Source organism: Balearica regulorum, chromosome 3 (assembly GCF_011004875.1).
Source record: "Balearica regulorum gibbericeps isolate bBalReg1 chromosome 3, bBalReg1.pri, whole genome shotgun sequence".
In the NCBI taxonomy this organism is placed as follows: domain Eukaryota; kingdom Metazoa; phylum Chordata; class Aves; order Gruiformes; family Gruidae; genus Balearica; species Balearica regulorum.
This window is the reverse complement of record NC_046186.1, coordinates 1,855,424-1,871,074: the sequence shown is the minus strand read 5'-3', so window position 1 is coordinate 1,871,074 and position 15,651 is coordinate 1,855,424. Positions and strand designations below refer to the sequence as shown.

Genomic DNA, 15,651 nt, shown 5'->3' with positions numbered 1-15,651 from the left:
CCAGGAGCCCTCACCGATAACCGGGAGAACCGCGCTCGGCCCCACCGCATGCCCTCGTCCCTGCAGCTCTAACGAGAGGCCATCATCTCGGCTGCTTCGCCAGAGGAAGTAATTGCTTCTGTGCGGTAATTAATACCAAAATGAGAACACCACAGCTCCCCGGAGGTTTCGGGCATGCTCGGGGTCCCCCCCCCTCCTCCTGCAGCTGAAGAGCGCAAACGAGCAGGGTGCAGGCAGGGGCTCGGGCTGCCAAGCCGGGTCCGTGCCTTGGTCAGCACGGGACAGGGACACCAGCCCTGGCCACCTGCCCCGGAACGCAAGGAGCCCAGGCTGACCCATCCGGGGTTGGCCACGGGCAGGGAAGATTAACTGGTCCGAAGGCCAGTGAGGGCACCCAGCACCGGCTGGTGAAGCAGGATGGGCGTAGCCTCGTCTCAGGGGAGGGTTTGCTCCCCCAGCCCCATCTGGGCACGTTACGGGGCGTATGAGCCCGGAGCGGCAGCAAGGAGCAGACCGTGGCTGTCGGGCACGGGGCCAGACCAGAAATCCTCACACCCTCCCTGCCCGCCAGCTCCACTGAGTGCTGGGAGGCAGGCAGGGCGCAGGCAGGCAGGGCGCAGGCAGGCAGGGCACAGGCAGGGCAGTGCCTCTGGGCGCATGGAGGGAGGCTCTCCCTTCCAGAGATCGTCAGAGGTGGCTCCTGGCTGCGTTTCTGAATGCTGAACGGGATGTCCCTTGGTTTGGGATTCAGATCCTGGTGCCTTCGTTGCAGGATGGACACTGCAGCAGCAGGACTCACTCTTCGCATGAGGACATGGGACTCTCAGGCCTGAGACAGAGCCTGGACGGTGGCAGCCTCACGGGAGGGACCTGGAGCTTGGGGTCCTGATGAAGACGGGATGGAGGAAGCATACCGCCGGGGCTGGTGGTGCAGAGGTGTGAGCATGGAGCAGGGACGGAGCCAACCCTCTGGATCCCCTGACCAGACCCAGGCTCCGCCGCAGCTGGGTGTATCCCACATCACCTCCCCCCTGCACCGTTCCCGTGATCCCTTACCCAGCTCCCACTCCCGCAGGGTTGATTCACAACCTCCATCATCCCCCTCGAGGGCAGCTCTTCACCACCAGCCTCGGCCAGACCCGGCTGGGGAGGAGAGAAATGAGTCAAAGGGTAATTAAACATTAACAGGAGGCGGTCGCCGCGGGAGGACAGCTCACAGGGCTTCCTTTGTTCCAAAGGGGGGTTTAATTTATAAAAATAACACAACTTAGAAGGTCACCGGCATCGCTAGACGTGACACGCGTGTGTAATTGTCTCCGCACATCCGGTCACCCGGTAAACAGACAGGCGAAACCTCAAAATCGACGACCAGAGTCACCTGAGGAGCAAACAGGAGGGACCGTGCGTGGCACACCACACCTGGAGAGCCCCTGAGCAGCAGGAACCCAGGAAGCCTTGAAACTGCTCCAGGCCCTGAGATCTCACCCTCCAAGTGAAGCGCGCCATTCAGCAACAGGATTATTTACCCTCCTCAATGGGAAAAAAAAAAAAAAAAACCACAATCACAAAACAGTGAAATGGGTTTGAAGCCAGAATTAAGTGGTTTCCTCCACTAGTCAAGTGGGGAGGTTTCCAGTGAACTCCACAGCGTTATGAAATGTGTGGAACAAAACCCCATCCGTGGAACTCGCCACTGCCTGTCCTGTTGATCTGCCCCAGCCCAGCTTTTTATCCATCTGGGAGAAGAAAAACAGAGCTATTTTAACCATTAACCTCTTGTAGCAACATCTCCTCTTGGTTACTTCTACACCGGAGCAGCAAAAAGTGCCTCCCAGCAGGACAGCTTATTTCTTCTTCCCAGCAACCCAGCACCAGAAACCAGAGCAAGAGCAAAATGATACTGGCTTTAAAGTCCCTTAATGCTTGCTGCCAAAAAGGAGGGGTTGTCTACGATCATTTTATGATATATTTTGAAGGGGAAACGGAGAAAAGCTGCCTTGAAGTGAAATAAATAAATAAATAAATATCGCACTGACTGAGAAAACACTTTCAAACAGGATACCTGTGGGGTGGGGTAAGGATAAATACATACTCAGAGGCTTTCATTTCATAGCTTAGCGTCCTGACCTTCCCTGCCGAGCTCACATAGCTGCAAAGAAATGAAACTGGGTCCTAGGAGCCCGAGGAATCGCCCGTCTGGTCTCCCCTAGGAGCCATCACGGCTCCCACCTCCCTCAGGATCACAACAGCCAGACCTCAAGCCTCTGCAAGCACTTGGGGTGACCGGCAACGCTCTCCTCTAAACCAACAAGACTATTCAAAAAAACCAGCAGCTGTGACCAGGAGGGAGCAACGCGCACCCACCCGCTGATCAGCAACCCGTAACACGACCAGCAAAGCGCGGCGACACGTTGCTGCTGTCAGAAAAGAGGGTTGGGGGAGAACGTGCCCCCTCCACCGTTCACCCAAGCTGAGAACGCTGCGGGGCCAAGCGAGCAGACAGACCGCAGGCACCCGTGTTGGGGGCTGAGTTGCCACCTCCTTGGGGCAGCACCCTCCTCCTGCCTGTAAACAGCCAGGGCCACCCACACCCGAGGACGGTCACCACGCAGGGGCTGGTGGCCCCTACTCAGAACTCGCCAGCGTGGCGTGAGCAGAGGGCTGGGAGACAGGGAGCACGTGGCTCGAGGACCTGCAGCTGTAGGGGCTCTTCCCGACAAATTGAGCTCAGGGAGATGGAAGGAGGCGGTGGGAGGAGATTCCATGCTGTGATGAGGAGGTGGGTGCCTGGGGGAGCCCCAGTCCTGCCCAAGGGACTGTTCTTGGCACCATGACAGCTTGGGGAGGAAGGGGACAGGCGGGGGAAGACGGACACTCCGGGAGCCAGTTTCTCCCTGCAGCACCGGAGAGGTTTCCTCAAGCAACCCGCCCTTTTCCTCACTGCCAAAAGCAGCATCGCTGGGTGTCAGCTGGAAGGAGCCAGCTCTGCCCAAAGAGCTGAACCGCCACGGTGCCCAGCAGCGCCCGTGCGGCTTTCACAGCATGGGCAGCCTTGCGGAGGCAGCTCCAGGATAACCCAGGACTGACGACGACACCGATGCTTTCAGGTGCAGCAGCTTTCGGGTCAGATCTCGCTTCTGCCCTCGCTGCATCCACAGGTTAGAATCACACATCCAAAACCCCTCCAACGGCTGGTAACTCCCGGGAGGTGTAACACAGCCAGGGAGGTGGGGACCTCGCTGCTTTCAGCACTTACGCCAACCACGACCTGGGGCCACGGCTGCAGGGAGGGCTCTGGGGTCCCTCTCCCCTCCTCAGCGCTCTGCCCCCTTTCCAGCATGTCACAAGCACGCTACTGTTGGATGCAGTCCTGCTGGGAGCGTCTGTGTCCATGCCAGCGGTAAGCGTGAGGAGGAGAGGGGTGCCCTGCGGCCGTTCGGCTGCCTGGGAGCTAGCTGGGAGGAGGGGAAGGTTTCCAGCTTGGATGTGGCTTTGTTCCCTATTTGATGTTTTTGAGAAGCGCAGTCCGGGCGTTCACCACGGCTTTGAAGGCGTCCTCGCTGCCGGGAGCCACACACTTATCGGGGTGGAGCAGCACGGCCAGCCTCCGATAGGCTTTGTTCACTTCGTCCCTAGGAGACACGACAAGAGTGAGGGGACCCACACGACACGCAGCCCGGCTCAGCCTTGCCCCTGTGCAGACACTTCTGAACCCTTCCCTCTCCGGCACTAAGGACCTCCAGGCTTTGGAGGTGATGCTACAGAGAAAGAGCTGAAGAAAAGCACACAGAGCACTTCTCGGCGCAACACGAGCAGAGAAGGGGGAGAACCCACCCTCTCCACCATGGGACCGTGCTGGCACAAACGCTCCCATCACACCAGACACGTGCCTGTGACACGTGCCACGGTGTGCCGAGCCTCTGGCACCACCAGCAGAAAGCTGGGAGACAGCGTGGGGGTAACACGCACCCTGACTCAGCTTCGCATCAAACCGCCTACGCGCTCCGGGCGAAGGCATTGCACATCACTTCAGCCCTTTAAGCCTTGGGTGTCTGGTCCAAGGCAGACGTCTCAGCTCCAGCTGCAGGCCGTGGAGAGTCCGTGTCCGTGCTGGAAATCACAGCGCAAACAGCCACGCAGAGCCGCTGATCTCTCCCCATGGATGAGAGGGGGCTGGAGGAGGGGTTAGGCTCAACATCTACATTTCAGAGAGCCAACAGGAGGATCTATGAGCCCTGGATAATATATGTTATCCAAAAATCTACTCTCCAGCACCTTTGCAAGGAGTACACAAGGGCAGTCCTTGTGTTTCAGAAAGAAGAAAGCAAGGGATAGCTCTGGGAGCTCGTTTTAGCTGCCCAAGTCATACAGCAGAACTGGGAGATTCAATATCCAACGTCTTGCACAGGCAATGACCAATTCCACCTGGCTAGAGGTCCTCTGAGAACGACAAGAGAAAGCTTGTCTTGTGGGAGTACCGTTTCCAGGTGGAAGAGCTGTAATGTCAATCCCTTTTTGATAATGTGGGCAGCAGCCTTACGGCACCTTAAAAACTTCTCCAGACCCGGAGAGCAAGGAAAGTAAAGCTGAAGCTGCTCCAAACACATCTGGCAAGTGAGTGACCAGAGACGGCTCAGCCTGGAGGCAGGATGCAGGGCCAGGCAGCTGACAGGGCTGAAGTTTTCACGTTCATCATTCCCCCCTTGCCTCCAGCCTGGCTTGTCTACTAAAAGGGGAAATTTGGTGCTCAGGACCGAGGGTTTCTTTTGCATTGCCTCAATTTTGTGGCTAGATACAAACTGCTTGTGCCTGGCTGCTATATAAACCAAGGTGAGCTTATCAGCAGGCAGGTCACTAAGAGATCACAGAGACAACCAGCATGCCGGGTCAGAAACATCAGGGATAGTCAGGCAAATGCCAAAGTCTCCCTCACCTTGTGGCTCCGGGTTTGACCCCCAGCATGTCCCAGCTGTCCTTGCTGTTGCGGATCCTGCGAATGGCATCTGCCTGCTCTTTGGTGAAGCCGACCCCCACGCTGGAGGGGGGACGCTTCCCGCCGTTGTCACACAAGTCAATGATGGCAGAGTAAAAAGTCTGCAGACACAGGGAGGAATTAGCGGGAAGGAACAGTCCCCAAAGGAGGTAGCAGGAGGTGCGCAGGACACCCCACGGCCCTTGCTGGCTGCGGGCTCGTCCTCTGAAGTGTGGGGGAGCATTTAGACAATGGCTGAACATTCATTCCCCGCTGCCCGGGCTGGGATACCCCAGGCTGGGGGGATCCAGTCCCTCCAAAGACCATGGGACAGACCGAGGAGGCGGCCAGGCCCCACATTTATTTCACACCCACTTCAGTGCAGCGCTAGACCTGAAGAGGTGATACGGGCATCTCTGCATCGTGTTCCCCAAGAGGGATCATCAGCTCTGAGCAATGCGATGCTGGAGCCAACTTTGGACTGGGAGGACCAATACAGACCCTGAACTGAAGAGCTACAGCTTTCTCAGGGCAGCATTTCACCGGGAAAACATCTCTGGGGCCGAGGGCCAACAGGTTTTGTGGGATCCAGGCAGTTCAGGAGACATTCTGCCATCAAATCCTGGCTCAGTGTGGTGTCTGTGCCTTCCCCACCTTCATCACACCTCACCTGAAACATCTCGTTGATTCCCTCTCCTGTCTGTGCCGATGTCTCAAAGTAAAGAAAGCCGCGGCTCTCTGCCCAGAGCCGCCCCTCGCTTTCGTCCACGCTGCGGTGCTTGGTGCAGTCGATCTGGACCAGGAGAAAAGGCAGAGGTCAGAGCCCAGCCAGGATCATCTAACAGTGGGTAAGGAGCCTGTCTGGTTGGAAAGGCTGTTTGCTTATCCTGAAGGGATGGAGGCAGCGTGGAAAGAAAGCACAGAAAATCCAAGTGAAAAGGCCTTTGAGAGTTTATCTAGTCCAGACACGACGTCACCTCTACTTGATCCCTTCCTGACTGATGTGTGGCCACCACATTCTCAAAACCCTGTTGAAACGTGGTCTCCAGTGCTCCTCATGCACGAATCTGGCTCTTAGAAAGTCTTCCTTACGACCTAACAATATTTCCCTTGCTGCAGCTGGAGCTCCACAGCTTGGGCTCAAGCTGGGAACAGAACGAGCCCTGAGGGCTGGAGATCGGGACCGCAGCGCAGCCTGGCTCCCCACCACAGCCCACCTTGTTCGCACAGACAACGAAGACGATGTTCTCCATGTTCCCGTGGGGGCCCAGCTCCTGCTTCATCTCAGCCAGCCACGCGTCCAGCGCGTCAAAAGACTCCTTTTGTCCCACATCGTAGACCAGGATGACGCCCTGCGTGTCCTTGTAAAACTCGTTCCTCACCTGTGGGGACAAAGGCAGAGCGCTGGCACCAGTGACAGCCAGGCTGAGAGCACGTGGCCTGGCGGATTCGAGGGATCGCCGTTTACCTGGCACCTATTTGGTTCTGTGATAAAAATCTCATCTTCACACAAGCAGAAGATCACAGAAAAAAGGACAGATGGGGGAACCCAAATAATACCCTGACCACACTGCCCCGGAGTCCCTCACAGTAACGATCACCCCATAAAATACTCACCTCCACACAAAAGAGCACAGATGCACAACGGCAGACAAGGTGTCAGACCAACTCCTGGGGAGACTGGAAGGTCTGGGAGTCGACCGAGACACCCGCGTGTGTCCCTGTGTGTGAGGCAGCAGAAGAGAGTGAGGATCCAGGGCCAGCCCCCTGGACAGACTGCAGGTCTAAGCCCAGCTACTGGAGGGATCCGCAGGATGTCTGTGCGTAAGGGGGGGCTGTACCGGCAGCTGGAGCAAGGCCGCAGCCTCTGGGGCTTGTATGCCCAGTGCCAGCAAGCAGGGAGACTGTGGATCCCCAGGACAGCTGCTGGGTGAGGGTCTAAGGTCAGCTGCAGGACAGATATTGGACTAGAACAGACTATTTCAGTTGGAAGGGACCTACAAGGATCATCCAGTCCAACTGCCTGACCACTGCAGGGCTGCCCAAAAGTTAAAGCCTGTTGTTAAGGGCATTGCCCAAACACCTCTTAAACCCTGACAGGCTCGGGGCATCGACCAGCTCTCCAGGAAGCCTGTTCCAGGGTTTGACCACCCTCTCGGTAAAGAAATGCTTCCTCATGTCCCATCTAAACCTCCCCAGGTGCAGCTTCGAACCATCCCCACGTGTCCTGTCCCTAGATCCCGGGGAGAAGAGCTCAGCACCCCCTTCTCCACCTCCCCTCCTCAGGAAGCTGCAGAGAGCGATGAGGTGGCCCCTCAGCCTCCTTTGCTCCAAACCAGACAAACCCCAAGTCCTCAGCCACTCCTCACAGGACGTTCCTTCCAGCCCTTCACCAGCTTGGTTGCCCTCCTCTGGACACATTCGAGGACCTTCGCATCCTTCTCAAATGGTGGGGCCCAGAACTGCACACAGCACTCAAGGTGAGACCTCTCCCAATTTAGACTTCTTTTTTTGGTTTCATTTTTCCCTGTTTACTTATATTTTAGTATAAAACCAATTATACATCAGAGACATGCTAGACATATACAAGTATTAAATGTTGAAAATACAAAACCAACCAAAGCAGCAGCAGTTTTCTGTCTCGTCGCTCTTCAATAAATATTTCCCACATATTTATTCACCAAAGTGGAAGTTTAAGCCCACCACGCTTTCCAAGGACTGGGAGTCTTTTCCCTTCTCCATTGTCTCACATGGATTAGCTGTGGCATAGCCAGAAAGTCAATACACACAAGCAGTTCATACATCTGCAAGCGATAACCATGCTACAAAGACCTCTACTGACCACATCCGCATCGGGTCAGAGTCTTTACAGTCTTCTGTCCCTCAATTTCTTTATGCTGTCAGCTCTGTCCCCCAACATCCCTGCTTCCTGCTGTATTCCAGGCTATTAATTAATTACATTTCACTGGTGACTTGCACTATATCAGGACTTACAAACCCAAGTCAAGACTTGTAGTTCTACACACAAATAACGTAGAAATCCTTGTTGTGCCGCAGACTTTGGAGCATGCGACAAGCAAATGCTGAGTACGCAAGGGAGGAATGGGAGGTTCATGAGCAACCAGATAAATAAAAGTCAATAGCCAGGCAGTCACCTGGCCAGCAGAAACCATTACATTCTTCATTCTGCCCTCCCTCATTTTTACTTTCTGATGCCACGTTAGTATTTATCATGTTATAAACCGCTCCTTCCTAATATTCTATATGTTTTTATTAGTCACAGAGTGATGCTTTGCCAAGCATCAACAGTACATTTATAATTAAGAATTAGTATGCATTACACTGTTAAAACAATAGGATTATACTGGATAAACATTTAATGTTCCTTTCTTCCACTCTTGGGCCCACTTTATTACTTTCTTTATAATTTAAAATAAATGTGATTAGCAGTGAGCACAATCACTCCTTTGTGCCAGCTCTCCAAAGTGGATATTGTAGTCTACGTGTTCAAATCCTAAAGTTTTATCCCGCAAGCTCCTTTTCGTAACTAGTACTGTTTATTATTTGTACTGCAAAGAATTCTAGAATGGAATGGAGGATTTCAGTTGGAAGGGGCCTACAATGATCATCTATCCAACTGCAAATGTTTTACAGTGCTTTGGTCATGGATTAGAATGCCAGTATGCTACAAATGCCCAAGGTAAGCTCCAGAGATTTCCCAATCTGAGTAAATTTAACCTCAAGATGGGCAGATTCATAAGCACAAGGAGCCACTTTGAAACAGGGCCAGCAACGTGAGCGGTAGCACAGGCAAACCTTACACTCATGGTTTAGGAGCAAGTTGGTAGGTTATTGCTGGCCCATGTTAGGTGTCTGTGGCAGGAAAGAAGGGGGTGTATCGTAGCAGAAAAAGGTCATTATGTATTTTCAAGTTTCCCATCCCCAAACCCAATTTCAGGCAGAGCTGAGGAAAGCTGACGGGCGCCGAACGCTTCCGAGGGCGACCCTGCGGTGTGCTGCCCGGAGTCGGGTCTGCCTTACCTCGTAGAAGAATGGGTGCCCCGCCATATCGAAGATGTTCACCTTGATCTCTCGGTCTCTAACCTGCACTCTGAAAGGAGAGGTGGGAAGTATCTGAGGAGGCTCTATTTCAGCCCTTGCACAGGCTGTGCCCCCGCAGGAACACCCCTTATCTCTGCCAGCCCTCCGCAGAGAAAGAGCTGGGTAAAAATCAGCACGAGGTTCCGAGCGCCGGGGTTTAATGGCCAGAAAACTGCCCCACAGCTGGTCAGACGAGGAGGACAGCACCAGCTGTGGGTATAACATGATAACAGGGAGCTACACTACCAGAGCAAGGCTGATGATGCAGATTATCTTATTATTAAAGCAGAAACACAGATTATGCCGTGGAAACGAAGCAGCCTTGGCAGAGCCAAGCACGCCTGGCTCAGTCAGGAGCGGCGGGAGGTGGGACAGCCCCACTGCACATCTTCCCTCTGCCCCTCTGGAGAGCAGCGTCCCCCGCAGCAGACGCCTCACCGAGGCCCTGGCAGACCCACGGCTGCCGTTTGCGACCCCGCAGCTCATCCCACCCTCCTGGCGCCTGCGGCTCCTCACCGCAAAGGTACTTACTTTGTGACGCCGTAGTCGATCCCAATAGTCGCCAGGTATTTGGGAACGAACCTCTTCTCACAGTAACGCTTTATAATGCAGCTCTGGGAGAAAGGAAAACAGAGCCTCAGCAGGAGGGCGCTGTACACCGTGATATTCACGTTAATATGGAATTTGCCAACAGGTCCCAGTGAGACAGACAGCTGTAAAGACATCAACTCTGCCCTAAGTCCCTAAACTGACTAATTAACCCACAACCAAAGCACCAATCCCTACCAGGAAAGGATTGCTTTCTGCAAAAGAAAGGATAAGCCAATATCCTAGCTCCTCGGTGTCAGTTATTCCTTACCTCTTTGGAGACTGGAGTGCCGAGAAACTCTGATTTATTCCCCTACAGAAAACATCCAGCCTGGAGGAGCTGTGTGTTCAGGGGCCTGGGGACAGTCAGCTCCCCAAAAGCCAAGAAGAACGTTTCAGCACGCCGAGAAGCGCGTACAGGGTCATACCAGGTCTCTCCAGCCCCGGTGCTGCCCCTGACCGGCAGAGATACTGTTAAGGGAGAGCAGACGAGTCGGCTGCTATCAGCCATCGAGAGAGAAATGCTGTAAGGAGAAATGTCACCTGCCACCTCTTTGCTCATTCACTCCGTTCTGCAAAATCCTTCTGGATTTTCTTACTACCAAGCGAGGCCATTGTCTGCCCCAAGGGAGTCCTCGTGCTGTCAGCAGTTTAACAGGACTATGTTTATTTAGCAAATTAAAAAGGGCAGCACTTCAGAACAGAACCTGGCTGGGAAAAGAAATGAGCTCCCGGAGAAGACCCGGGACGTTCACCGCGGGAGGAGCAAGGGGGGGCTCCTGGTGAACCCCCGCCTAAACCCAAACTCAGGAGGGGGGAGAGGATTTAGATCAGATGTTAGAAAGAAATTCTTTACTGTTAAGAGTGGTGAGGGCCCGGCACAGGGTGCCCAGAGAAGCTGTGGCTGCCCCTGGCTCCCTGGCAGTGGTCAAGGCCAGGTTGGATGGGGCTTTGGGCAACCTGGGCTAGTGGAGGGTGTCCCTGCCCATGGCAGGGGTGGCACTGGATGGGCTGGGAGGTCCCTGCCCACCCAAACCAGTCGGGGATTCACCCAGCAACCGCCGAGCGCCCTCCAGGATGGCACCAAGGGCCGGATCCACACCTTCTGCCCTCAGGCGCTGCACTACGGCATCTGTGGCTGGAGCACAGTCATGCGGGCTCCCTCCGAAGGACGCGGACACGGGAACGGCTGTTCCTCAGCAGCCGGATCACGGAGGGACCCGCCCCACAGGGAGGGGGAACGCTCTGGGGCCCGGTGGGTCTGTGGGGCAGGCTCCGAGCGGGACTGCGGGCCGGGCCCTGCCCACCGCCCACCCGTGGCGGCACGGAGAGGCACGATGGGCTCCGCCCGGGGCCTGCCCCGGCTACGCAGGAGCCCGGCCACGGAGGAGGCCGCTGCCAGCAGAAGCCGTGAGCGCCGCCATGACACCCGCAACCAGCTACAGCGTGCGGCCCCGCCCCTTGCCAGGCAGCCAATAAAATCCAACGTTACCGGCACACGGCCCCGCCCCCGCAGCTGTCAATCCTCCCCTTATCCCAACAGCCCGAGGCGCGACCGCCTCCTGATTGGGTCCCGCCGGCCGGCACAACCACCAATCCACGGCGTCTCTAGCAGCGCGGCCGCCCGCACCCGGCTTCCTATTGGCTAGCTGGCCTGGCCGCCAGCGCCCGCCCGCCAATCGCAGCGCCTCACCTTGCCCACCTCCGCGTTGCCCATGGAGATCACTTTAATCCGCAGCGACTTGCGCGTCTCCTTCCGCTTCGGCGGATTCGCCTCCATGGCGGGCCGGGGCGGCGCGGGCCGGGCCCGGCTGAGGCGGCGGAAGGAAGGAAGGAAGGGGTGAAGGAGCGAACGAGCGATCGCGGCGGTCCCGGCACCGCCCCACCGCCCTGCGCCTCCGTTCGCGCGAGACTACCGCCACTCGCCCCCTCCCCTTTAGTCCGCAATTCTCGCGAGATTTGGCGAGAATGTTGGTGCCGTTACCGTCCTGCAGGGGGCGGCAGTGAGGGGCGGAGGGGCGGGGTACGGGTGTCCTGCCTGTCCTGCCTGTCCTGCCTGTCCTGCGTGCCCTGCCTGTGCTGCCTGCCCTGCCTGTACTGCCTGTACGGCCTGTACTGCCCTGCCTGTACTGCGTGCCCTGCCTGTACTGCCTGTACTGCCCTGCCTGTGCTGCGTGCCCTGCCTGGGCTGCCTGCCCTGCCTGGGCTGCCTGTACTGCCTGTGCTGCCTGCCCTGCCTGTGCTGCCTGTACTGCCCTGCCTGTGCTGCCCTGCCTGCCCTGCGTGCCCTGCCTGTGCTGCCTGTACTGCCCTGCCCATGCTGCCTGTGCTGCCTGTACTGTCCTGCCTGCGCTGCCTGTACTGCCTGTACTGCCCTGCCTGCCCTGCCTGTGCTGCCTGTACTGCCCTGCCTGTACTGCCTGCCCTGCCTGTGCTGCCTGTACTGTCCTGCCTGCCCTGCCTGTACTGCCCTGCCTGACCTGCCTGTACTGCCTGTACTGCCCTGCCTGTCCTGCCTGCCCTGCCTGTACTGCCTGCCCTGCCTGTGCTGCCTGTGCTGCCTGGGGTGCCTGTACTGCCTGTACTGCCCTGCCTGCCCTGCCTGTACGGCCCTGCCCGTCCTGCCTGTACTGCCTGCCCTGCCCGTCCTGCCTGTACTGCCCTGCCTGACCTGCCTGTACTGCCTGTACTGCCTTACCTGCCTGCCCTGCCTGTACTGCCCTGCCTGTACTGCCTGCCCTGCCTGGGCTGCCTGTACTGCCCTGCCCATCCTGTCTGTACTGCCCTGCCTCTGCTGCCTGTACTGCCTGTACTGCCCTGCCTGTACTGCCTGTGCTGCCTGTCCTGCTTGTACTGCCCTGCCTGTGCTGCCTGTGCTGCCTGTGCTGCCTGTCCTGCCTGTGCTGCCTGTCCTGCCCTGCCTGCCCTGCCTGTGCTGCCTGTCCTGCCCTGCCTGCATTGCCTGCCTGCCCTGCCTGCCCTGGGGGTTCAGCAGTGAGGTGCTGTAGTGAAGGGACAGACCGGGCCCCGGGTCCCCTGGGCGCCCCGGGGGACAGGGGGGGAGCAGCGTCCTGCTGCCCTCCGGCAGCGCCTGCCCCCTGCCCGTGCTTTTGGCCAGACGCCCCCTGCCCTGTCCCACCGCCCCCCCGGGGCTCCAAAGCAGCAAACGCGTGGGATCGTCCTGCGCGGTCCCGAGTGCCCCCAGGCCCCGTCCCGCTGTCCTCGCAGGCCGAGCGCCGGGGGTTTGTGTGGCCCTGCAGAGCTGCGGGCAGAGCGAGGCGGCCGGGGGGGGGTCACGTCTGCTCCCTGGGCCGTGGGGAACGTCCTCGCTGCGTGGCCGTGGGGAGGTGTTACCATCCCCCCCAGCCCGGCCCATCCGTGATCCCGCAGGGACCCAGCCAGGCGGGATGCAGCTCCCAGCCTTTCGGGGGGTGGGGGGGGGGTGTTGGTGGGTTTGCTCTTGGTTGGGAGCTGCTGGGGTCTGTGTGGAATGAGGGAATGGACCCTCCCTGAGGTGAACCCCTCGTGAAACAGCTTACTGAGGGGAGGACGCTGCTGGTTGCTGAGACGTGGCCTCGGGTGACACCAGAGCCGGCAGCGGCCCCGTGGCACCACGGGACATCCCTGTGCGGGGGCTAGCCTGGTGCGGGGGACCCTCGTTCTAAATAACGTCTTTAATTCCTCCTTGTAGCCCAGCGAGATCCCGTTAAGAAGGGGAACCTTTGCATCAGGCCTCGAAGACAAGGTACCAGGAGGGGGACACGGCAGCTCCACGGCCGCCCGTTCACCTAGCGTGGGTGACAACTGTGAGACCAGGGGACTCATGCAGGGCTGCATCCCCCGCGGGAGGCGGTTCATAAGGAGTTTTGAGGGGGGTTTTGAGCCCCCTTCCCGGGGGGATCACAGCCGTCTCTGGATGAGGAGATCCCCAGGCAGGGCCCACATGGTTTGAGCATCTCTCGGTCCTCTGGGGACTTCACCGTCGGGACATGGGAGGGGGTTTCCGTGGTTGAGATGCCCTGAGCTTAGGGATCCTGCGACTCTCCCCACCGCATCCTGCTCGGAGAGGCTGGAAGTAGAATCACTAGTGTGCGCTATGGACTAGGGACGCTGGCTGTCGAGTCCTCAACACCTGACTGGCAACGAGAAGCTGCTTTTTGACAGGCCTGTTATGGGCTCTTTGGGATCTTCTGCCTCATTACCTGGTCTCATAAATCTTTGCCGAAAGAGTCCTGCCGTTATCCATCTCTGGGTGTTTTATGGCTCCAGCTCCGTTCTTCCTCTTCACATCACCTTATCTTTAGCTTTGTTCTTTGTTATCTTCGGTTTGTTCTTCATCTTCCCGCTGTCTGGCCGTTCGATGAAACCAGGCACGCGTCTCTGTGCCAGTTTGAGCTGATTCCTTTAACCCTTCCACCGCTGGCCAGATGTTCCTGGTCTCATATGGATGTTATTGTTTCTTACAAATCCGTCTGGCAGCTGATGTGGTGAATTCAGCCCTTCCTCCTTGAGATGCTGGTGGGCACATCTCGGGGCAGCTCCCCTCCTTGGCCCGGAGCGCTGTCACCCTCCCAAGCCATCAGAGATCCGACCTGCTCAGCAGCAGCGTAGGAACGGGCTTAAATTCCCACCGCCGTGCAGGGGGCAAGCGCTGCCCTGCCCCGATCCCAGTGCCATGAGAGAGACGAGGTCGGCGTTTTCTTTGAGCATTTCATCCTGGGCCGAGCGTGTCCTTTAGTTTGTTTGGAGAAAGAAAGAAGGTTTGGGGTTGTTTTTTTTTTTTCCCTCTTTGTTTTGCCACCCCTCTGTGGGGTTTTTTCTGGGTCGGGAGGAACGGAGTCCCTCTGCGCCTGGCAGGAGGACGGGGGGGGGAGCTTAGCACCGTGCCAACTTCTTCACCAAGTCCGGGCAGCGGAAGGGCTTACGGCAGCCCTGCCGACTTACAGGCTCGGGATACGGTAACAGACACCAGACCAGCAGCTTTAGGGATAAACAATTTATCTCTAAATAACAGTACAGTAATAAATACAGCTCAGTAGTGCAATTATCCAGGTCATAATGACAGCAAATCCAGTAATTCACTAATACGGGGCTAGACTTACTCTCTGGGAGTGCAAAGACTTACACGACCGTGGATATGAGGCAGGCAGGGAGCAGGGCATGGCTTCTCCTCCGGACAAGCGACTCGGACCAGCCGATAAGGCTTGGGGAATCCCAGATTCCCTGATGAGACCATCCTTTTTAATCGTTGTGTTGCGGAAGCACGGTTTGGACTTGTTAACCCATCATGGCATCCCACCTCTGCTCCTTTTCTGTCCTTGGCATGCACGGAGCCTGGAAATAATCTGCGAGGCGATGCTAGCCGCGCGTTTCACCCCTCGTTTGGGGGGGGGGGGAAAAGGGTGCTCGTCTTGTCGTGGCGGTGTAAGGCCAAGACCGATGTGGATGCCTCCTACCTCCATCCCCGGGGGTGTCAGGCATGGAGGGGAGTTTGGTTGTGGAGTGATTACCTTGAGTCAATGCGGTGGTGCGCCGAGAAACCGTCAGAATGGGGCAGGCGGAAAGCTAAGTACTAATATGTAATGAGGTGATTAAACCAAGTAAGAAATGGCTCAAAATAAGGGTTACAACCGAGGGAGGAAGTAAGATGTTGAAAATTCCCGTGGTGGCTGGGGTGACCACCCTAAAAGCGATTCCCGCCAGCCACGTTTGACTCTTTTTTTTCGAGCGCGTTGAGGATTTGTGTGTCCCGTGGTGTCACGGTGGACGAGTATTAGTGTTTGTTGTGCCTCCTCCCTCCCTCCCTCCCCTGCTTCAACAGCCGAGGTACAAAACTCCTCCGTTGGAGATTTTGGGGTAGGGGGTATAGTTAGTTGACAGTAGGTGACAAGCAATAATTGGGGCAGTATAGTTAAAATCACATCCAGGTAGGGTAGTAAAGTTACAGATGCACAGATAAACTACCGTAGATAAGGTCTGGTGATACGTAG

The 15,651-nt window shown here is 57.0% G+C and overlaps 1 protein-coding gene across 2 annotated transcripts; it reads right to left on the bottom strand.

Moving 5' to 3' along the window:
- Positions 1-1,226: 1,226 nt before the first annotated feature.
- Positions 1,227-11,569, bottom strand: DNAJC27 (DnaJ heat shock protein family (Hsp40) member C27). 2 transcript variants are annotated; one of them, XM_075750307.1, is made up of 7 exons: positions 11,355-11,567; positions 9,605-9,687; positions 9,014-9,083; positions 6,190-6,354; positions 5,643-5,765; positions 4,934-5,094; positions 1,227-3,632 (listed from the first exon to the last, which is right to left on the bottom strand). In XM_075750307.1, the coding sequence occupies exons 1-7, from the start codon at positions 11,439-11,441 to the stop codon at positions 3,500-3,502; spliced, it is 822 nt and encodes a 273-aa protein (XP_075606422.1). In that variant the 5' UTR covers positions 11,442-11,567; the 3' UTR covers positions 1,227-3,499. The 2 variants fall into 2 exon arrangements, 1 of the variants encoding a protein (XP_075606422.1); XR_012834971.1 differs by having other exon boundaries at positions 3,499-3,632; positions 3,970-5,094; positions 11,355-11,569.
- Positions 11,570-15,651: the final 4,082 nt, after the last annotated feature.

Bases quoted from the DNA above. Each gene is read 5' to 3' on its own strand.
- DNAJC27 (XM_075750307.1), bottom strand. From the start codon at position 11,441: ATGGAGGCGAATCCGCCGAAGCGGAAGGAGACGCGCAAGTCGCTGCGG. The intron at 9,084-9,604 runs GTAAGTACCTTT...CTCTCCTTTCAG, and splicing joins ATCGACTACGGCGTCACAAA to AGTGCAGGTTAGAGACCGAG. The intron at 5,095-5,642 runs GTGAGGTGTGAT...CTGTGTCTGCAG, and splicing joins GAATCAACGAGATGTTTCAG to ACTTTTTACTCTGCCATCAT.